At 52.3% G+C, this 22,968-nt stretch overlaps 1 protein-coding gene across 5 annotated transcripts in view; it reads right to left on the bottom strand.

The window, feature by feature from the left end:
- Positions 1-22,968, bottom strand: part of MYRF (myelin regulatory factor) — a 61,206-nt gene that overhangs the window by 4,084 nt on the left and 34,154 nt on the right. For 2 of the 5 annotated variants that reach the window (XM_068685459.1, XM_068685463.1), the window contains 21 exons: positions 22,744-22,916; positions 22,436-22,559; positions 13,322-13,517; positions 12,808-12,884; positions 12,401-12,511; positions 12,020-12,110; positions 10,282-10,482; positions 9,615-9,723; positions 9,044-9,153; positions 7,538-7,698; positions 6,949-7,021; positions 6,540-6,628; positions 6,307-6,375; positions 5,583-5,663; positions 3,510-3,595; positions 3,134-3,295; positions 2,093-2,386; positions 1,467-1,554; positions 1,051-1,125; positions 797-899; positions 290-364 (listed from right to left, as the gene is read on the bottom strand). In XM_068685459.1, the coding sequence (XP_068541560.1) occupies positions 290-364; positions 797-899; positions 1,051-1,125; positions 1,467-1,554; positions 2,093-2,386; positions 3,134-3,295; positions 3,510-3,595; positions 5,583-5,663; positions 6,307-6,375; positions 6,540-6,628; positions 6,949-7,021; positions 7,538-7,698; positions 9,044-9,153; positions 9,615-9,723; positions 10,282-10,482; positions 12,020-12,110; positions 12,401-12,511; positions 12,808-12,884; positions 13,322-13,517; positions 22,436-22,559; positions 22,744-22,916 (2,548 nt within the window). The remainder of the gene's footprint in view (positions 1-289; positions 365-796; positions 900-1,050; positions 1,126-1,466; positions 1,555-2,092; positions 2,387-3,133; positions 3,296-3,509; positions 3,596-5,582; positions 5,664-6,306; positions 6,376-6,539; positions 6,629-6,948; positions 7,022-7,537; positions 7,699-9,043; positions 9,154-9,614; positions 9,724-10,281; positions 10,483-12,019; positions 12,111-12,400; positions 12,512-12,807; positions 12,885-13,321; positions 13,518-22,435; positions 22,560-22,743; positions 22,917-22,968) is intronic. The other 3 variants (XM_068685461.1, XM_068685462.1, XM_068685460.1) reach the window with 3 other exon arrangements.

Below are 22,968 nucleotides of genomic sequence, written 5' to 3'. Positions count from 1 at the left end.
ACAGACAAAGATCATAATCTGTTCTAGGCCTGTGTGTGAGCAGCTGGCTCTGTCGCACTGCCCTTCCCCATGTGTGGGTAGGCACTTGTTCCGCCCCCTCCCTGCCCTGAATTACATCCCTCTACTACCTGTGTGCCTTGGAAGGGAACAGCCATGCTGGAGAGGGCTGTGGAAGGCTCCCCACACAATGTGGGCACGAAACCTGTGCCACAATGATGCCACATTCCCATCGCTCTCCTTCCACTTAGCCCTGGACAAGAGGAAAGGCAAAGCAGCTGCTGGTACTCACGGGCTGTGCTACTCTGAAGTGGTAGGTGAACTCCCTGAAAGACATCATCACGAGAGGCCAACGGTGCGATGTTTCCTGGGGAAGAAAACAGAAGGGGTGGGAGGGTGAGACCCAGGCTGAGCATCCCAGGATGTCCTCCTAGAGCAGACTAGCAAGGAAATGCACAACCCCCCTCTGTCGAGTGACCCTACAGCTGTCTCTGGAGCAGAAGCGCCACCTCCAAGATCAGCAATAGAGATGGATTGAGAATGGGGCAAGGAGGCACTTAGACATTTTATCCAGCTCCACAGGCATCAAAAGCATTGAGCACCCTGTGACCAGCTGGTACAAGGATGTCTGAGGTGCATTTACAGTAGTTGGTGCAGAGTACAGCTATCAGAGCACAAAGTCCCTTCAGCAACTCTTGTGCTGCCCTGGCCAGATTGCTGCAGTCCCTTCTGGAGGTATCTGTGTTGTGTTGGGGTGACGCTTCACAAGTGTGGATTCTGTGAGCCCAACCCTCCCTACCTGCGTGTCCGTGGCATTGGTGGAGCTGTCTGTGCTCACGGCATCCTGGCAGGGGTCACTGGAGACAACGCCACAAAGGGAGATGGTCAACGTGGAGGAGGAGCTGGGGAGACAAGATGTGGTGAGACCCTGGAAGGCACCAGCCTCTGCTGTCTCTTACGAGGCTGGGCAACAGACACCGCAGTGACATGGCACAGTATCCTGCTGACTTCGAGGGTACAGAAACACCGAAGAAAGCAGCCCTGCCCACTCACTTCATCTCCAGGGTCAGGTTGGTGTTCACTGCTGTGAGCTGGCTGACAGGAATGCGGTAGGTGAAGTTCCCAGTCCTACAGGGAGACAGAAAGTGCATTAGACCTGACCGCAGCATTGCAGCTGGCTGTGAGATGGTTGGGACAGGACCCAAAGTCTCTGTTGGGTTGGGACTTCAGAGGGGAGGGCTTCCCAGGCTAGCTCCCAAGGGAGAACTCATCATCACATGCAATCTTCCTGCACTGCAGGTGAAGGAGCAGGGCTGGACCCCAAGCTCCAGCTCCTCTGTCCAAGGAGCGGCAAGGGCTGCCTCTGGGTGATGGTAGGAAAAGGCCCAAAGCTCCAGGAGCTGCCCACCTGCTTCTGGAGCTCCCCAAGATGCCACCAAGATGCCAGCAGCTATCCCAGCCTTGCTCACCTGCACGCGTTGCTGGCTGTGCAGTACTGGGACTGGATGGCCATGTCAATCTCCAGGATCCGGATGGAGCGCAGCACTGGGCTTGGCCCTGCAGGTGGGAGACGGGCAATGTAGGAACAGCAAAGGGATGGCAGCTGGGGCAGCCTGGGTGAGGAGGGCTGGAAGGGACGCCGGGCACTGAGACATTTCTGCATCCCCATGCCATCAGAGAGAAGGGTCACACTGCTGCAACTCTGCGCTAACACCACGTCCAGCCACGAGCCTCAGGCTCTGCTGCCAGTGGCTGGTCAGCAAACTCCTTTCCCTCTGCTACCAACATGACTGAACCTGTGTGTTTCTTCCTCTAAATCTAATTTGGAAAAGGCTGAGTGGTGGGGCTATGAAGGGAGTTGCCATAATGGCAGCCTCAGAAGGGAACCAAGGGACTAACACGACCAGAAAGCGTAGGGCAGCAGGGGGAGGAAGCGCAGAGGTGGAGATTGAACCTGGCTGCACTGGAAGAGCTGAGGATGAACAAGCCACAGCCCAGGGACACAGTGAGGGACCCAGATGATGGAGGATACCCCAAGAGGCTGCCTGGGGGTACGGTACTGCTGTGGGGATGGAAGAGGAGAGGGCCCACCTACCATCCGTGCTGGGATCCGCCGTGCGGGGCCACTCGCTCACCGGCTGCTTGACGCTGCGCTGCTGCCGGGCCTGCCCCAGCGGGGAGTTGCTGCGGGAGAGCGAGAGGTTGGAGATGTACTTGGATTTGCCCTGGAGGTGGGTGAAGGGGGAGGAGGGGCTGGCATTGGGGCTGCCGAAGCTCTGAGACCTGTCAGGCGTCTTTGGCCACTTGGTGTAGGAGGTCGCTTTTCCGGTGACGCCCCTGGATTTGGCTTTGATATTTGTCACTGGCAGGAGTGAGGTCTGACTTTGGTCTGCGAAGGAAAGGGAGAGAGGTTGCGCTGAGAGGCAGAGGCTGGCAGCAATCCTGCCTCCAAGGCCAGTGCAGAGAGAAGGGCTGTCAGCTCTGGGCTCATCCTGTCCCAGCGTCTCCTCCAGCATTACACCCCCATGTGTAACAGCCTCTGTGCCTGGAGGGAATGGTGCAAAATCCTCGCAGCACAGGGAAGCTGTGACAGGCTGTGGGAACAAAGAGCGGGCCCTGCACTGCCCTTGCACAGGGCAGTATTTAAGGCATGACTCCAGGGCTGTTACAGCTCTGCTCTGACTGCCTGAGGTGCTGTTGCTCCTGCAATGGTGATGGAGTAAGAGCTTGCAAAAGCCCTGCTTGTGCAGCCAAGAGGCAGCGCAGCTCCTGGCCTGCCCAAACCCTGCTCAAAGCAAACTCAGGCCTGGCATAGCCTCTCATGGCCGAGCTCCAGAGACCTTCCAGTCCCCACTTACCCTGGCAGCATGATCAGGGATGTACAAAACCACACCGCACAGGCAGCAGAGGCTGAGCAGCCTGGCAGTCCTGCTTTGCCCCCTGGCTGCATGCTGGAGCAGGTCTCAGCCCCTCCAGGCAGTGGGTGTGGAGGAAACTGGGCACCTTGTGGAGGCTGCATGTCATTTTCATAAGGTGAAGAGGTAGGTGAGAAACCAGGTGAGGGATCTGAGGTGACACAATGGTGGGACGGACAGCACAGAGTTGTCCCAGCACCTCCTGCTGGGCTGGTACTTACCTGTCCTGTTAGTGGCATGAGTAGGGCTGGTCTCAGAGAGGGCAACGGAGGAGACGTTGGTGGGAGCAGCAGAGCAGCACATGGAGAAACAAGGTGGGTTGAAGCACGCTAGCACACTGTAACCGGGGGAACTGCTGAGCAAGTCAGGCACATTTGCTGTGACTGCAGGGCAAAGAGGAGAGACACTTGGAATAAGCCAAGGGAAGGAGCATCACATGCCATCAGCACCCTGTCCATAAAACCACAGCCCCAGGACCTCCCAGCATGCAGACAGCTCCACGCCAGTGAACCCATGGCATGGAGCTACAGCTGTGACCATCACCCAGCACCACAACCCCTGTGTGTCTGCTGTGCCCCCTGCCATGCTGTGACCTACCATGCTGGGGGGGGGTCTTGCTACTGGCTCCGCCTGACGCAGCTGTGGATCGCACCATCTGCGTTTTATCAAAGTTCTGGCTTGCCCTGAAATGCAGGAAAACACGAGTGAAAACCTCCACTGCAGGAAACCACGGTGTCACTTGTACATGAAGGGAGAAGCAGCTGTAGCAGTGAGTGGGTGGATGGGACCAGGTACACAGAGCAAGAGCGGGCACAGAGTGCAGTGGTAGTAGACTGGACTCCAGCAGTAGACTGGAGTGCTCTGGGAAAGGAAAGCAAGGCAGGAGAGAGGCACACAAGCCACAAAGACAGCTAGGAGAGCTAGGAAATGTCACAAAGATGGTGTGGCTGTCCCATGGCATGGACAAGCCTAATCTGGTTCAGAGGACACGAGCAATGCTCCCTTGGTGCTCACTGTGGAAAAGACTACTCAGTGAATTTACTTTCTAATAGTGATCTCTGAGGTGGATTTACATGCCTGGGTCTCAAGATTTGAGATGGTTCCTCACCTTGTGTTTGTTTTTTTTTTTTTTTGTTTGTTTGTTTGTAATACACACAATCCCACCTAGATTTGTCCTACTCAATTTCAGGCACTTCACTGAAGCTGAGGAAGCCACAGGCACCTCAGGTGGGTGGTGGGGCAAATGTGAGAAGTGAGTAACCACTGCCTGGTGCTGTTTTTCTCCCCTTTTCATTTTGTCTAGGCACCAGCTACTGCCTGTGGAGAGATGGAATAAACACAGCCTCTTGCCTTCACAGACTGCAGCTGCCCACCAGGCAGAGAATCCTACTCAGTTCCTAACAAAAATTAAAGATTTCACCTCTCCAGTCCCTCCTCAGTTCAGTTTTCTCTGTCCCACATTTTGCTTGTCCTGAAACAATGTCCTACCTGTCCCCTTAGCACTGATCAAGGTTTATCAAAGATAAATGGAGCCTTTGTTCATTTAGAGAAACCCAAATACCACTGTCACCTGCAAGACTTACCTTATTACATATACTTCTTTTTTTAGTTAAAGGAGACACAAAGGGTCTCCTGGAGGACATGTGGACACCAGCCTCTGGAGCCAACCTTCATCCCAGCTGAAGATCTACCTCTATCCCTCAAGGTCCTCCACTTCCTTTGTCAACACTTTCCATGCCTGGTTTTATCTTGCATCCCATGAGCAACTACTTTTTTAATAGCTTCTTGTGAAACACTGCTGTGTAGTTCTAAAAAGAACAAATTAACACGCCTTCCACTGCTCTTTATGCAGCACTTTGTTCAAAGGGTGCTGATAGACAAATAAGACCTGTTTTCCTTTAAAGGGAAGTATGTTGCTGCAGCCCTGCAGATCACATCAACAAAGATGCTTTACGTGTCTGTTCCTAATTAGTAGCTCAGCCAGCTTTCCTGGTGTTGCAGTAAGATATTTAAGGCCATACCTCTCAAACACGCTTTCTATTTATTTTTCTGAAGATATTGCTTTTCCTGCAGTGGCAAAATATAGGAGTGGAGTTTACAGACCAGTTGGACACTTCAGTAACTTGCCTGTTAGTGAGTCAGACACCAGGAGAACTGAGTCAGTACCTTCCCAAGCATTCCCAGTAGTAATGGCTCATATAAAGAAACAATTAAGTTGTGTTGTGTTTGTTGTTTTTTTTTATGTCCTTCTTTTGCACACTAAGCTGTCCTACAATTGAGAGTGATCCTTCATAATAAAACTACTCGTATATGCAGAGAGAGTAGGAATATCTTTTGGGCTAATTCTTCAGTTTCCATCCTTTTTAAATACTCCCTTCACATCTTTCATACTGCCCGCTCCAGCTCTACCTGCAGTATGTAACTTCTTTATTTAGCCTTTGATTCATTGCCTCTTCAATCCACTAATCCTAATTTCCCTTTCATATTGCCTGACAGGGTCTATAGTCCTTCCCCCTGGAGCTCCAGCTGCTGAGCTGTATTTGTATCCCTTTCTTTGCCTTCATGTTTTGCCTAAGATTCTCTGTCTTCTGTGGTGTGGATGGAAGAAAAAGAGGAACTGAGAGAAAGGATGCAACAATTAAATAACAGTAGAATGAAAGAGTAACGTACCGTGGGCATAGAGCGACCGGGACCCCGGGACCCCTGTGCCGAAAGAGGGCCAGGAGACAGGCAGTGGGCACAGCAAAAGAGCTATAGGGCAGTGAAGGGAGAAGGGAAGAAAAGGAGGGTTGGTAGAAGTGAGGAAGGGCAGGGGGGAATGAAAGAGGGCATGGAAGATAATGGAAATGGAAAGACAGGAAAGGGAAAATTAAAGAAAGTGGAAAGAAAATGGGTTGGATGGGAGATGTAACCACAACAAGAGGGAGAGGACAGGGAAAAGAGAGAGAAAAAGAGACTCATTATCTGATATCGTGAGCTCCCAAAGGAGTGAAGTGTGCTGAAACTGAATGCCCAGCACAGGCTAACCGTGTGCATGCTGTGCTGGGGCCATTCCCTCGATATTCTCTCCACATTAAGGACACTGCTTGCAGTCTGTACCCTTGCCTCATACAGGCTGGTCCAGCCCCACCAGAGGCAGTGGGACTGTGCTGTTTTAATCCATCAGAAGAGGCAACCAAATAACATTCAGACAGGCCATGAGTATGTGAGTAGACAAACATCAGGACATTTTCTTTTTCTTCTCTGTTCTCACTTCTTGGATACATGGACACATTTGGCTGGCTTTACAGCGTGGTTCACTGGAACTGTGGTCAGTAACCCCACGGTGGCTGCTCTTTCTGCCTCAGACTGCCCCAGGCACCACATCCTTCCCACAGAGCCCAGAGGTACCTACCCATCAATGTCCACAAGGTCCTCCTCACTGCGTAAGCTCAGCACATAGAGTGTGGACATGGACACCACACTGAAAAGACAGAGAGAGGTACAAGCTGAGGACAGGCATGAGACCACTCCTTGGAAAGGAAGCAAACTGTGTTTCCAGCACTCCCTGTTCGGTTGGCCCAGCCTAGACCAAGCCGATGAGCTGGAGAGAGATGGTGAAGCAGCAGCCTGGGTATATGGTCTCACCTGAAGGCCATGATGATGACCAGGGCAATGATGGTGCCTTGCAGGAAGCGCTGACTGATACAGGCCTGCTCCGGGACAACTGATGGTGACTACAAGACAGAAAGCCCAATATCAGCTCAGGACTCTTCATCGCTCTGGTCCTCTCTGCTTCTGAACATGGATCCCACCCATCACATTCCAAACTTTCCTCCTGTTCCCCTGCAAGCCCTGAAACCCCTCAGAGCAGAAGCCAGATAATGCCTTCATTAGGCATGGACGAAAAGGAAAGAAAGATGAGGAAAATGGGAGCAGTCCAGGTCTCTCCCTCTGCAGCATGTGCAGGAAAACACTGGAGAACCATGCAGAAGACTGATCCCAAGCAGACCACCTTCCCCTGCACAGCAACACTCGGTTGGGAGCAGTCCCTTACCTTGCTGGCTACTTTGTGGGGCCTCTTTTTGTGGGGCATGCTTCCTGCACGGCTGAACTGGCTTCCTGCTTGGCTGCAAGGAGAAAGGAGGAATCGAGCTGAGCTGTGCAGGGACAGGCCCTGCCACTGCACCTCGAGTGGTTCTTAGGCAAAACCGTGATTCTCTGCCAGGGAAGAAATCTCTTTGTGACATGACAGGCACAAACCCTTGTCACTCAGCCTGCTCTGGGGGGCAGGTGGGTGCTGGTGCATTGGCTCAGAAAGCCTGAATTCTGCCCCAAACCTTCATAAGCTGACATAGGTCAGTATAACAATTTTGGAAACGCAAGAAACTCTTTGCTCTGAGAAAGCCACTCACTAACTCTGGAAAAACATGGTGATGATTTCACAGTGTTTTTTTGGTGGCTGGTCTGACAGCAGGATTTTGGTATGTGTATGACAGATCTGTGAGCTCTCTGAATCTACTGCAGACCAAATAACTTGTCAATGCTCATCCCTCCTTCCCATCTCCTCTTTCCCCAAATGGGCTGCCATTCAGGGCTGCCTGGGTTTGAAGAAGAGATCGGTTTTGGCTCCCTTGCCCTCATACCTGAATGTCCCAGAGCTCACAGTTGATTTCATGCTGTCGAGCCGTTTGAGCTTGGCCAGCTTGTGACTCCATCTCTCTAGCTCATCGATGCGAGTCTCCAGGTTGTCTGTCAGTTTGCACAGCTCCTTCACAGCTCCCACGTTCTCCATAAATATACGCTCCTGCCAGGGAACAGGTCAGAAGTCTGAGTGGCTGGGCACATGGAGGCACTCCTTCTCCCCACTATGGATCCATCCACTCTGACTGCTCTCCTGTGCCCTGTTTCACGGGAAAGCCTAAATAACACCCCCACACACACTGGGGGAGTGGAAACGAGACCCACCCAGTAAGGCACACAGCCCCTGGTTGCGAGAAGAAGAGTTCTGCTAAAACCCAACCCAAACAATAAGTGTTAGTTCAGGATCCCTGAGAACTGTGTCCTCTGCTGGTGTTACTCCAAGGAGTCCTCAGTCACAAAGGGCAGACACAAAGTACTCATCTTCATCAGGAGCCCTTGGTTAAATTAAGTGAGGAATTCTCCCCACTTGCCCTTTCTCTGCCACTTCCCAGCCCTCCAAGTCTGTCTCCTGCTTGCGGTGCAAGCTGTTGGAGCTGTTTTGCATCATTATCCAACATCCAGTTGATTCAGACCAATGGAGAGCCCAAATTCAGAAGCTTCTGGAGAGCAGCCTTCCCCCTGCAGCCCCTCTGGTAAAGGCAGGGCTTTTCAGCACAAGCACGTCCCTCCAGCACAAGCACAGCTACATCCCACATACTGCTGCTGGCACTGTGGCATCACCCATGCCTCCTATCCACCCTCAGGATCTGCTACTCCCTATCCCCATGCAAAGCTCCCTGAGGCGAGGCAGCACCTCACTGGCATGCTGATACAGCACTGAGCTCAGAGGGTTTTGGACACTGTGGAAAAGCCCATGGTCCTGGCTACTGCTCGCTAGTGATGTAACTGCTGGGATCTAGGCTTCCACAAAGAAAAAACATGGCACTAAGCTCAGTCATGGCCATTCATCCTCTGGGCACTGAGGATGGAGTGATGCAGGAGAAAACTGGCAGCTCTGGGAGAACGTCAGGGATGTGTGCTATAGGAGGCTGTCTCCTCAATGCCCAGAGCAGCAAACAGGCTGCCACAGGTTATGGTGAGGTCAAGTAGCCAGGTGCTCCCGGGTATCTTGACATAACCACCTTATCTTATCTAGAAAGGAGAGATTATGACTAAGAGCCTCCCTACAGGCGGCTGCCAACAAGGAGTCCTTCCCGAGGGAGATGCTGCCAACTTTCACCAACATCAGGCTAGTTCCTCCCTGCAGATGTCTGCTGTCCACCCAGGTCTGCTCCTGACATCTGAAAGATCAGCCAGGTCTGAAACTTGTACAAGTGGTATTGGCTTAGAAAGATTTCCCAGGCACCATTATTTCCTTCTTCCACTTCCAGCTCCACAACTCCCTTGACCCAGATTCAACAACCTCCCCAGCTTCCCCACCCTTCCTGTCCCTTTGGGCTGCCACTGACCTTGTTTACCACCAGGAAGTTCTCGAGGGTCTTTCCATTGGAAAAGACCAGGTCCCCAGTGTCCTTCACAGCTTCAGGAAGGATCTCCTTTACCTCCTGTGCAATGACACCTGCGTGGAAATGATACAGTGGGTCACAGGGATCTGGACAGCACTCCTCCTGCCACAAATCTTTCTCTTGCCCGTGCAGTTGTTGGCAGGATCCCTCCAAGCTGGGGATAAAACAAAGGCTGTCTTCCCCTTTACCCCAGTCTGGGCAGGGCTGAGCAGAGCTCCTAAAGAGGCCCCATCACCTGGGCATCCCACAGACCACTGAGTCTCAGCTGTGGAAGAAGAGGCTGTTCAGGCAAGGCTGGTGACATGGGAAATGCCTGTGGGAAATTTCTCTCCAGCTCACTAAACAAAGAGCTTTATTAGATGCCTATGCTTCAGTTAGTGAGAGCCCCCCCACTCCAGCCCTGTGCCTGGTGGGGCTGCCCCACGAACAAAATTCTACTGTAGGTCGTAGAATATAAGGTCTGCTGCCGCAGATGTAAGCAGGGAACCACAGCAGGGTGACACAGGGCCCGTACCTGTCTCAGAGGTGTTGTCAATGCCCACTGTGGCTGCAAACTCGGGCTTGTAGTTGTAGTGCACTAGTCGCATACGGGAGATCCTCTTTAGCTGCTCTGTGGTGTCCACCTGGCACAAAACAGACATGTGCAACTCCTAAGTGGGGTGTTGCTTCTTAAGATCCCATGACTCTGACCCCAGGCAGCAAAACCCACTACAGTTCGTGTTAATGCTTTTATGACAGGTCCCAAAGGCAAGAGGTACTCCATGAAACAGCCCTGAACCCTACTCAGACCAGCCACGGGGACAAAGAGCATTTGCACTGGGATTAATCTCCAGTTCTCATCATTGGATATGTTCCTTGGGCAGAGAAGCCAGGAGGAAACCGAGCCCCATTGCACAACCAGGCACAGGGCAGAGGCAGTTTTCATAAATATGAGACACAACTGCACCAAGCTTTCCTGTACAGGGACATCCAGCTGAGAGGACTTAGCTGAGCCTCTCACCCAGATGCTGGCAAGCCCCAGTGTGCTGCCTGAGGTATTCACTTGTTTTCAGGTTTGTCCATAGCTCAGGCTTCCTATGACTTTGTCAAAATTAGCTGCTGAAACAAGCTCACAAGAACACCTACGCTTTCTGCAGTGCCTTTTCAGATCCCTGATCAGCCAAACCTAGCCTGGCTCTTACCTCCTGGATGTCCTCCTTCACTCGGACGTCTGACGGGTGCATCAGTGAACCCATGACCTTCACATTGCCATGGACCACGAGGGCTTCATCGGGGCGGTCTGTGTTGATGCCAACCCGGCCATGGTGGAAAACAGTATCAGGGAGCTGTGCCCGCTGCCAGAGCACGTCACTGTCGCTCTCAAACTGGCCAGGGTTGGAGGCCTGTAGAGAGACAGGGAATTGGGAACTGGAAAACAGCTGTAAGTAAACCCAGCATAAAAATGCTGCAGTGCTGTTGGGGAGAGGCATTCTGAGACATGGACAGAGGTGTGACATTGGGAGAGCCCCACAGTCCTGTCCCAGTATGCAGCTTGCAGAGGAACTGGTTTGAAGGGAAGGCCACAGGGAACTGGTGGACATCAGAGAGCTCCAAGCACACTTTCCCCCTTAGTGTGGGTGGGAAACAGCTGGGAAACAAAGTTGGGGATAAGCAGAAGCACTGTGACAGCACGGCTGTCATGCCTCTGCAGAAGGGAGCCAGGAATAGAGAAGGTCTCAGCTGAAACTGGGGCGTGTTGATCCAGGTGGCCTGAAAAGCCAGAGGGGAACTTTGGGATGAAGAGTTCAAGGCACAGGATCTTGGCAGGGATGCCCTCTCCATCCCACAGCTCACCACATTATGGCCCAAGGAGTATCTCAAGGCCAAGCTGTGACAGCACCAGCCCCGCAGGAGGGACAGCAGGCAGTTGAGCAGACAGTCACAGCAGAGGCAGAAGAGAACAAGCAAGGCCATGGAGGTGTGAGACAGAGCTTTGCAGCAACACAAAGGGAAGTGGCAGGGGCAGGGATCCACTGCCAGCTCTGGGAACAGATCCCAGCCTGCCCTTGCAATCTTGGCATTCATCTGCTTGTCCTGTCTAAGCCTCTTCGAGTAGAATCAAATTTATGCCTACTCTGCTCCTCTCTCTAAAGGAAAGTCCTTGCCTTCTTGAGCTGTCTGTTATCTTCTCAGCTTTCAAAGCTCTTCCAACAGTTCCAACCAGAACCGTGCAGGACAGCTGGAGACCATAAGTGATATGGCTGTTGCTCCTGAGCCCCAAATCCTGGGGTTCTGGCCTGCTGCCACAGTTCTGTAACCCACTCACAGGTTGGGATGGGGTAGTCCAGGCTGCCTGCTATTCTGTGAAGTTCTGGGCACCCTGGAGGCTATGTAACTCATCATGCCCTTGTCTGAAGACCCCAATGCCCCTCCATGTGTGTTTTACCCCCTGCCTTCAGGCCACAGAGCTGGCTGCTCTCCTAACAGAGCCCTGGGAGGGTCTGGGGATGGTGCCTCTCTCTTCCTGCTCCTCTGCGTTCCAATTTGAGCACTGCCACCTTAGTGTGTGCAGAATGTGCAGCCCTGAGAAGGCACCCAGTCTTCCTGCGCCGGGAGGTCTTGTCCCTGCTACAAAGTCCTAACAACTGTTCCCTCACTCCCAACAGCTCTGCTTGGCACTAGGGCAGAGCTGGGACAAGGGGACACCTTCCCTGTCCTGCACCAGGTTCTTGCATGTCCTGAAGCTGCTCTCACCAAACAGATGTGGAAAGGCTGGAGTGAGAACCCAGGCACAGACAGGAATAGCTACAAGAAAGGCAGTGACAGTTTGGAGAAGGTATTTGAGGGCTGGGTGGGGAAAGCCAGAAAGAGAATTGCCCAGGTCACCCAGCGAAGGGCTGGGGGCACCCACAGAGGCTGAGGGAGGAGGGAAGGACTTACTCGGACGATGATGCGCTCAGAAATGTGGGCTGCGAGCGTGTAGTTCTGGTTCTGTGCGTGTGCTTGCAGGGCTACCACGAGCATGAAATACCTGCCAAGAGGGGGGAGAGGTCAGGGTGCCGTCCTGCACTGGGAACTGCTGAGTCTGCCCCAAGGCTGAGGCACCAGGCTGTCACAGTGGGCTCGGCACATCCCCTCTCCCCTGTCCACAACCCCTCATAGAACAGGGACAACCATTCCTGTGGCCACAGCAGACATCTCTTTTCCTCCACACAGACAAGGAGGGCCAGTGATGGACCTGCCACCCCCCCAAGGCTGGGGACTGGGACATCCAGAGGCCTTGAGAACTCAGAACAACTTGAAGGTGTCTCTGCTCCTCACCTCTGGTCTGGGTTGGGTTTTCCTTTCTTCCGCATGTTGTTGGCCGTGGTCTCACTAAAGTGCAGCCGCCCCACAGTGACCTTGGTGACCTGTTCTGGAGGCAGGTTGACCCTGGGGAAGGGGAAACACAGGAGAAAGTGAGGATACTGCTGGAGAGGAGGCTCCATGGGGAATGGCCATCTCCTGGACTCCTCCACAAAGGTAGGTCTATGAACTGGGCACAGAGTGGAGTGGGGAATGTAAAGAAAATAAAACTTTGCTGTGGGCAAAGGATAAAACCAGAGGGTGTGCTACCCACGATACAGTCCCTGAGGCCTCTAGCTCAGCTCCCTTCCCCACCCTCTCCTGCTAATGCTTATTCCCCAGCAGCAATTCCCCGACATGAATGCAGCCTGGGCAATACTCACGTTACAGGGTTGAAGGGCCGTTTGCTGCGGTCAGACTGCGACTGCTCTATGTTGATTGACTGGTTCAAGGCCTCTAGCTGGAAAGAAAGGTTTGGGTACGTGACAAAGAGCCCTTCCCCTTCCCACCACCTCTTCCCCAGCCTCCGCACATGCCAGCTGTCTGCCCAGCCCCTCCTGCAACTCAGCACAACTAAGGTGCAGCACCAAGCTTGGGTGCCGTTCTTGTCCAAGCACGGGTGCCTTCCTTGGCAGGGAGGAGGTTGAGGGTGAATGGATCTTCCCAAAGTGCCTGCAAACCTCTGGAGCCAAAGGTGAGTGAGAGGCAGCCCTGGGTGTAATTGAGTCTGTCTTAGGACTCATATTTCAAGGTCTGCCTTGTTCTGGCCTTCAGCACTCTCCTACAATCACCCTTACGACTTAGCACATGAAAGACACGATGTCGTCTGATCTCAGCTGTTTGCCAAGCTCCCCTTCTCCCTGCTGGATTTGCTACTGGCCCTTCGCTCCTGCTTGCCTTCACTCCGTGCAGCTTCAGGTAGAAGCACTCTAAGGGTTTCAGCCCCTCAGGGGTCTTCACATACTTGGGATCTCCAAGCATGCCGATGTAGACTGTGACCTGGAAGTGATTCTTCTTCTGGCACACAAAGGCATCATCACCCACTGAGAAGTTGAACCCCTTGTCAGCATCGACGCGGTACGTGAGCATGGGGCTGTGGAAAAGGCAGCAGATGTTAGACCAGAGCACTGAGCATACTACAAGAGGCTTACGTTTGTGGGGGGCAGGATGAGTCATGTACACAGAAACAGAGGCAACAAGGGGTCTGTAAGGCAAGGTACATGTCCCAAGTAAACCACCCCGTCTGGGAAGGCCCCTGGGCTCGCTTCCACATGCCACCACAGACAAACAGTGACTGTGTCATGAATGGTCCCACCTCAGCAGACTGAGGAGGCCACCTCTCCTCACATGTATGCCCACAAAATAATCCTGAGGCACAGCAAGCACAAAGGAGAAGGAGGGTGTAAGAAGGTGGGGCAAAGGAGACAGCATCACGTAGCTGCAGAGCACCAGCACATGCTGTGCCAGTCATGCAGGCAGTCCCTCTTGCTCTGCACCAACACTGCTCCAGGATTCCCTGGTTCCGACATGAACCCAACACCTTGCCCAGCCCTGCACAGAAATCTGTTCTGCCATGCAGGATAAGAGGCCGGAGAAGGTCCGTATCATCCCCTTAGAGCTGCAAGCAATGCTTGAACAAAGCTTGAGTCTTCAACTGGAAAGAAATGTGGTTCCTGTGACTAGGGTTTGATGAGGATGCTGGGGTGAACATCCCTCTACATGCTAAACTACAGTACTAACACAATAAAAGAGAAAAGTATAAGAGAAGAAGTATAAGAGAAGAATAAGAGAAGTGCTGCCTGCACGCCAGACTCCTGCCAACACCGCTGACACCTGCCCCGGCTGCTGCCAGCAGCTTCCAGCTCCCACCAGCACATCCAGAGGAGGAAGAGGGGGCCCTGGCTGCCTGGCCAACAGGCACCAGCTGGGGAGGTTTAATCTGCATCTCCCTAACAGGCTGGTGACCATGGGAACGAGGGAAATATGTGGCCTTTGCAGCAAGTCCCCTTTCTCTCACCATCCGAGAGCCCCAACCTGGGCTGGTGGGCCCCCGGGACATGCTGCCCGCCTGGAGGAGATGCCTCTCGGCTTGCTTCCCCATCAGCAATTTCTAGCAGAACACCAGAATCCCATCTTTTTGCCATTTTTTTTGTACCTAAAAAAGCATTCAGGAGGTGAAAGGTAGCTCAGCCTAGTCTGACATAAATCTTAAAAATTACTGAATACTCTTCCATGAAAACAAACTAACTGACTTCCACCTCTAGGTCTCAGTACAGACAGATGGACACTGGGGAGGCGTACAGACTGACAGTGATGGATGGGGCAGACCGCAGCGGACTCCAGGAAGCAGAGACATGCAAGGGCCACTCTCACCCCCCACACACCTCCGGACTGCCACCTCTTTTCCTCTGGGACAAGAGCCCTCGCACGGTTACTGCCAGGTGAAATCTGGGGGGACTTTCCAGGCTGTCGTGGATGCCTGTGAGCAAGCAGTCATCGCTCACACCCGAGGGACCGCGGCTGCCCGTGCCGTCCCTGAACACAAACCAGACGGTGGGAGCAGAGCGCTACCTTAGCCTAAAAGCATGAAAGGAATTCCCCTTTGCGGTCGCCCTCCTCCTGGCCACAACCCCGAGTTCTTCATCTACTCGTCTCGCTTGGGCTGGCCCTGGCACCCTCTGTGCTCGCCCATGGGTGCTGGAGCCCTTTTCCCAGCTGCTTCCACCAAGAGCTCCCTGTCCCTGAGCCACCCCTGCATGCCCATTGCAGAGGGTATTAACCACTTGCCTCAGTGGCTTGTAACAGAGAAAGCAGAGGAATGGGAAGGATTGGCCGAACTTCTAAACCACAGATGCTTCCAAAATATGCTCTGGTTAATGTCACTCAAACTGATGGCTGCTAAACACATGCCAAAAACAAGAAGACAGGCTCCCCCCGTCTCCAGAAACACCTGGCCCCTCCACAGGCCCGTTCTCAGAGCCCCCCTTTCCCTGAGCTCCCAAAGGACTGAGCTGTCCCAATGGCCGTGACCGGTGCCAACCTCCAGGGTGGGGTCCCTGCTTTCAGAGTGCACCCCACTGCAAATGGTGCACGGGCTGGGGTATCCAGCGGATTGTAAATCCCTCCTGGAAGCAGCAAAGCCACGTCCCCACTGCCATGCAGCTTTTCTTTTGCCCCAGACCCTGTCCTCAGGAGCCAAGCTGGCAGCAAGTCCCTCCTGAGAGATATTCTTCAGTGGGTGGCTGCTGTGAGCACAGTGGGAACGGCCCCAGGCCAGGAGTTGTTCCTGGGATTAGGGACGACATCAGTTAACAGCTCGGGGCCATTCCTGGGATTAGGGACAATACCAGTCAACGGCTTGAGGGCAGCCAGAGCAAGGCTGGCTTTTCCCAGAGAGACCTCAAGGGCCAGAGGGCAAAGCGTCAGGAATAAAAGGTCTGGGGTCAAATGGATTATTTTAGCCAGAAGGTCCCCACTGACAAAAGCAGATTACCACAGGACTCAGGAGGCCAGGATCAGAGGAGGGGCGGTTTCAGAGCTCTCTCCCTGTGCCAATTGAGGGTGAGAGGTTACAAACTCCCCACGGACCATGTCTGGCATCCACACTTGGAGGAGCTGGGAGTGCCCTCATCCACTATGTGAACACACAACACTAAGGGAAAGGAATTGCAAAGAAAAATCATGTCTCTGACAGAATGGGACCTGTATTTGGATCCATGCCAGAGAACGAGATTGTCAGAGGGATGTTCTCAGTCCATCAGCCATTCCCCTTCTGGAAGAAAAAATCTCCTCCATCTCTCTCCTTTTACAGGTTCCCCAGGATCTCAGCCACACCTAAGACATGGTGTCTGGAGTCCCCCTAATTCAAGGACCACTCACTAATTTCACACAGTCTCTGCTTTGTTTCTCTTCCAGGGCACAAGCACCAGGACGGAGGACAGGAACCCACAGTCGAGCAGCACCACTGTGCCCTCTCATCCAGTCTGTATCAGACTGATACGGCCACAGCCACACTGGCGTGGCCAGGGCTCAGCACCCATGGATGGTCCCTGAGACACACCATGAGGAGGTGAGACTCAGTGATCCATTACCAAGGTACTTCCCAGGCTGGACTTAGCCCAAGACACTTTTGTCACTCAACCTAAAACACGTCCAGCTGGATGGGACTGTGTCACGTTGCTCTCTGTCTCCTGCAGGATCTGCAGCAAGGATTTGCTCAGTGCTCTTTGTAGGCACAGCTCTTCCAAATGAGGCTTCTGAAAGCCTGTGGGCATGGAGAGCACTGGTTTGCCTGATGGGAAGGGAACGGCACCAGCCCAGTTCCCAGAGCACAGAGGCAGTGGCCTCGGTGTGGAGAGGTTTCTGTTGAGCGCTGCACTACCCTTCCCCAGCTGCCTTACCTCAAACTGTAAACAAATGGGGAGAGGGAGGAGGGAGCCTGCTGGCATTTATCAGAGCACACTGTCAGGGAGATGAATTACTCCTGCTCCCAGGAGTAAATTAGTGAACTGCCTGGTTCCAGGCCTCTTCGGCACCGCTGCTGGAAACTAGCTAACCCTTTTGAAGGTTCAGCGAGTCTGAAACCACAAGACCAGTGCAAAAGGCCAAGGAGAAACATACTATCAATAAAACTAATCCAGAAACCTTGGTCTCCTTCAACCAACACAGATTCCTCAGCCCACATAACCAAAGCCTGAGACATCAGCCCACCACGCCAAGACACAGATTTCCAGACACTTTCACTTAAATCCATGCTGCAACCCTTCCTTCCTTTCTTCCCTTTGTCCTCTCCTTCGCTTCCTTAATCTAGCCTGCTTCTAGGAGGACTGTATACTGAAATGACAGCCTGGCTCCCCTTTGCTCTTCTCCCAGCAGAGAGGGCTGCTGCACCCCCTGCCTGGGGATGGGCATCTGTTGCCATTAACAAAACAATATTCACTGGTGCTAGGTGGGTCTCAGAAGGCAGAAATGCTACCCAGGAAAGGCAGGATTAGTTCCAATTCCCCCTGTGGTGTCCCCATGTCATCAAGCTCAGGCTGAGAAGGAGCCTGGCCCCAAGATACAGCACTGAACAGAAAAAAAAAAAAAAAGAGAAATAGCCGAAAGGCCCCTACTCTGCAGCTTTCTCCAGGAAAACAACTGAACAGAGATGATTTTTTTCTACATATTTATAAGCAAGAGGATGCAAATATGATCTGATGTGACAGCGTCCACTCACTGCATAAGAAAAAAGAGCTGTTAAATGAGCCTGAATGGTGCTGATATGAGCTGGAACAGACTCTCATGGGGCTACTGATCATTACAAAACATAGCAGTGAACTTCTGAGGAGCAAAAATCTTTCAGCATTGCTTACTAGTGACTTCACCAAGAGCAGCATGAGTAGGGAGAAAAGGTCTCCTCATGTCCCATCACCAGCCAACACTAACAGCAGTGCCATCAGTTCTTCAGGAAGCCTCTGTGCAAGGAACTGGAAAGAAAGAGTGGCATCCACATATATGAAAGGACAAACAAGTGAAAGGGGGAGGCAAGTGGCTGCCGGTAGATTCATAGGTGAGCCTGTGCAGCTAAGCGCTGGATGCAGCTCCTTGTGTATGCAGAGCACACTGCATGGCAAGGAGGTTGCTGTGAACTGTGTGCAACATGCACGTGTTACTCATCCTTAGCCAAAGAGTTTGGGACCATGTAAATTTTATCTGTTCCCAGGCGACATTGCCAGATCAGACAGCTGGTGGGCACGGTGAATGTACGTGCAAAGGCTGGCAAGAGCCCAGCAGCTCGAGTTCCTCCCCAGAAAAGCAGTACAGAGAAGGTGGCACCATTGGTTGATACAGACAGACTGCTGGATCTCCAAGAAACTCCCAGATCCCACCAGGTTTCAGCATCTCACAGCAAGATGTTCACAGCAGACAGTCTCGTCTATATCTCAAATCTGGAAAAATCTCCTTCTCAGCTGATCGACCTCCAAACATAAAAGACATCGAGACACTTCTGTCCTGCTGTTGGCAGGGGGACCTGCTAAGGGACCCAATTTTGTGAGTACAAGAGGAGTAGCATTGAAAATCATTTAGCTGTATTTTTTGCCCTGTAAGATTACACTTAGCATGGAACGTTGTACATAAATCCACAAACGTTCTATTCTGTATAGGTTCAGAAACATACTTGAGTACTGACAAAGCAATTACTGCACTAACCCAACAGAAAGTGTTGTGCTTAGATGCAGGAGCAGAGCCAGCAGCAAAGTCAGGTCTCTTCCAGGCAGCAGTAAGTGCTGGACTGGCTCTCTCAGAGGCAGAACAGGAGGAAGATCAAACACTACGAGCCAGAGAAATTCGCCCCCATGGAGGCTGGGTGCAAGTTCTTCTCCCTTATGTCAGGGTGGATTACAGTGACTGCTTTTGAGAAGTCAATCTCCTCACATGCCAGGGCTCAGAGCTGCTCTTTGTGTGCAGCAGTCACTGCTGAAACACTGGCAAGCTCTTGACTTGTGAAAGCCATGCCAGGCTAAGAACCTGAGCAGCTTCCTATGGGCTCGTGCTCAGTCTCTCTCCTTAACGTGCCTTTCTGGTCTCTTTTCTTAAGAACAAGAGCAGGGAATATCAGATGATTCAGATGATTCAAATTCCTGGGGCTGTGAATAGGTTGTGGGCACCTGGATCACGGGCGGGAGGAATATGTTCCCTCTAGGGACAGAAAACTATAACAGCACGTACAAACTGCAGGACAGCCTCCAGCAGAAAACAGACCAGGAATGGCTGGTCTTTGCTTAATGATCTCAGAGGGAACTAAATCGTTGAAATACTCATGGATCTCAAAGAGACACAGATGCCTGCTCATTTGCTGAGTATATCCAAAAGGTAGAAAAGAAGAAGAAGACTCCTACCTGCTAAAACATGAGTTGGTTGACCAAAAAAAGCTCTTATAGAAGAAAGAAGGGAAAGTTGAGCTTTTGCAGTTCCCCACAGATCTATTTTGGTGCAGTGCTGTACCAAGAGAACTGTCTAAGTGACTGTCCACTTCGAAAGAGATGTAAGCTCACCATGCACTGCCTCTCCTAGAGCTCCCTGACTGCTAAGCCACCAGAAAAGAGCAGGAGCCCACTGAGGTCGTGCATAACAAAAAAATGTAATCGATCAATCCTTGACCTTAACTTTTTATTTGGGTCAAATCCAGCTCCACACGAAACTGCATGTGAGTTCCTAAAATCTACATGAAGTCATTTCAAAGGAATTTATCCATTACGCAACTGGATGATGACCTAAATGCTGCAGAAGTAGGTTTGTTCTGGCTTTCACCCTAAATCCTAAGAGCAGGTATTAGCAAGTGACCCCAAGCAGAGATCCAAAGAACACAGTAGTGCAGAGCTGGGGTTGTGGGAGTTAAAAGCTGTGGTTTGCAGCAATCCAGCGACTTCTCTGCGCCCAGCAGTAAATACTGTGTAGTCTGCATCTGCCATTGTGTCTGTACAATACCGGGGTGCGTGGCAAATCTCTGGAACAGGAACCGTAACATCTGCAAACCGTCTGTGACAAGCTGAAAGAGCTGTGACGCGTTTCAGATGAGAGACCGTTTACCCAGCACAGGTAAACAGTGAGATGGAAGGAAAAGGGGGACTCATTATGTCAAAGAGAAAAGTGAGGCCATGCGAGAGGTCTGCTCCACAAGGCATGGAGCTCTTTGGACCCTGCTGACTATAAAAGGTGCATTCATGCTTCTGCCACACAGCAAAAACCGTGCTGAGACTGACAGTGGAGGAGAGGCCACTTCAGGGACCAACAGGTTGTGACCAAGCATTGCCCAAGTCAGAGGAGAGGAGATCACCTCTCTTGATCTCCCTTCTCAGAAGCCCTTTGACATGGGGTAAAGACACTGAGACTTACAGCTAGAGGCAGTACTGGCACAAAAACAGCCTGTGAGAAGCAAAACAGCAGCAGAAGCCAAAGGTGGCTTTGTCAGGTGGGAAAACCTCAGCACTGTAACTGCCCAGTGATGGCCAGGCCCTGGTTGAAAACCAGGAGATAGAGAAGACGTGTCCAGGCAGAGTTCGAGGTGGTGGGGGCCAGCTACAAACACTGCCCTGTGCAGAAAGCAGGAGCCTCGTATGGGGGCTACAGCACGCACGTACGTGGTCAGCGAGAGGTGGCCAGCTTCCCTTGTCCCACAACCTGCAGAAAAGCAAAGTGAAGGTGGAGAGCAGAGGCAGGGCTGCAGGACTGGACTTTGGAGCTACTCACGAGTTCCTAGAAGTAGCCCTCACATCAGTGCAACACTTGATGGAAAAAGTTTGGCACTTGGGCAGGTGCCAGGCCATGGCACCCTAAAGACAAGATTTCACACCCTGAAGGAAACACTGAAAGCTGAAGAAAAGCTCTGCAGAGGAGTTGCCCACTTCAGTAAACCACCAAATACATTGGGAAAGAGGATACCAGGCTTGATCATGGATTTAAAACTACTGTACAGGCAGAAACTGCATGAACTTGCCTAAACTACACAGTGAACACAGTCACAATACAGAAAGCAGTGGAGAAAATTACCAGGGAGGGAAGAGGAGCAAAGTCTAGTGGGTAGCAAAGAGCACTCTGCTGTTGGTGAAGAAGGCAGCCTTGCATCTCAGGGTAGAAACTTCTAATTATCACGTTATTCATCTCCCTTTTTCTCCTTCCCCCATAGGAATAGGTCAATTGGGGTGTTGATATTCTACCTGAAGGTGGGAGATGCTTCTTTGATGGAAACAGTTTAGTAAAACGGACACAATCACCTCCCCACATTACCCGTCTCCTGCTGTGCTTGCGAAAACAACCACAACCAGAGTCTTTGCAAATGACAGGATGTCACCAAAGAAGTAACCAACTAATGGCCACTGCTCTGCAGGGCAACAACCCCCAGCACACCATGTTAGCAGGAGAGGTCTGAATTAAAGGCAGTATGAAGACGAGGGCAGACTGAGATCTGTGAGCAGGAGCTCTGGGGCTTGCAGCTGCAGCCTCCCTGCACATCACAGACCCTTCCCTGCCTCCACGACTGCTCTCGCCAGGTATCCTCGGTTCCCACCCTGAGCACCGTCTGGGCAAGCTATGCTCATAGTCTTGGGTAATTTGGTATCACAAACAACAGAGCACCCCCTCCTCCACGTCCCCTGAGAGGACCCTACCAGCCCCTGGCTGTCCAGAAAGAGGAGGAGGGGAAATGGGGGCGTTTGCTCAATTCCTGGAACCCAGCCTGCTGCTTGCCAGCTCTCTGTCACCTCTGAGGAATGCAGGGAGGATCCACAGCGGTTTCCTCCTGAGCACTCTTTCCTACAAGGCTCATCCATGTGCTGCCCCCACCCTCCTCTGCCCCAGCCTCTCCTGCCAGCTCCTGACCCCCACTTCCCACCCAGCCTCTCTCTGCTCCCCCATCTGCCTCAGCCACCCCAGGCTTTCCTCTCCTCCCGCTCCCCAGCCTCTCTGGCCCTCCGGCTTGCTTCAAACCCTTCTCTTTTCCTTTCTTTCTCTCCTCTTCTCCTCTGCCCACCAATTACTCCCACTCCTCCTCAAGCTCCTTTCTGTGCTGCTCTCAAGCTGTGCTGAAGTGGCTCTGGATTACCTCCAGTCTTTCATGCTATCTATTGTCCTGTAAATCCTAACACACATTTTAAAATCCAGGACATTTTGTAAGCCTGGGAAGGGGAAAAGTGTGCTGCGGATCCAAACCACGCTCAGGCAAGGCTTGATTTGCCAAAACAACCCCCCATGAAAATCCAAGGTCTGCTGAACTGCTTTCTGTTGGCTCCTACAGAACCAGCCCCATATCTTGATCCTCCACCATCCCTGTAGAAGTGCAGAGAAGTGACTTTCCCAATGGCAAAGGCACCACAGAGAGAGTATCTCCACCACAGTGCAGGCAAGCAGAGATCAGAAAGTGATAAAAGACAAGGGGAAGCCCAAGGTGAACTTTGTGAGTGGATGCTCCCAACCTCAGTCCCTTGACACCGATAAATGAAAGGGGAATCTGACTTTGGGTGAACTACTCACAGTTCTTTGTAGTTGGCATCATAGAGAGTTGCCCATTTGTTTTGCTGATGCGGCTGCCACTTTATAGACTGGTAGTTGGGATCCAGGTAGGAACCATTTAAACTGTCATTGTCCTGAATCAGGCCTGCAGCGAGGGGGAAATACATGTTTCAGTCACCCCAACACAGCATCCACTTGGGTTAGAGCACAAGGAAGAGATTTGCATCACCTGTGCTGCCAGCCTCCTGATGGCCAGGGCACAGTGCAAGGTCTGGGCCTGGAGCAACATGCTGGGGGTATTAAGGGATGGGGGGCTGAAAACCACATACCTGGTGAGAGCGGTCCCGGCTGGTGCCAGGGAGGCGTTTGGACTCTGTCAGGGTTGAGCGGCACGGACCCCATACCTGGCTCCTGCTTTATCAGCCCGTTGAGCATTTGTGCATTGAGGGTATTGGGGGGCGACTCAGAGTGTTTCCTCTTCTTGGCAGGGTGCACCGGGAGGCTGCAAGACCAACGGGAGAGCAAAAGCTGAGCAGGAAAGGAAAAAGCTGCCA

This window comes from Anas acuta, chromosome 5 (genome assembly GCF_963932015.1).
Source record: "Anas acuta chromosome 5, bAnaAcu1.1, whole genome shotgun sequence".
NCBI classification, from domain to species: Eukaryota; Metazoa; Chordata; class Aves; order Anseriformes; family Anatidae; genus Anas; species Anas acuta.
The sequence above is the reverse complement of the archived record's forward strand: the minus strand, read 5'-3'. Positions and strand labels throughout refer to the sequence as shown.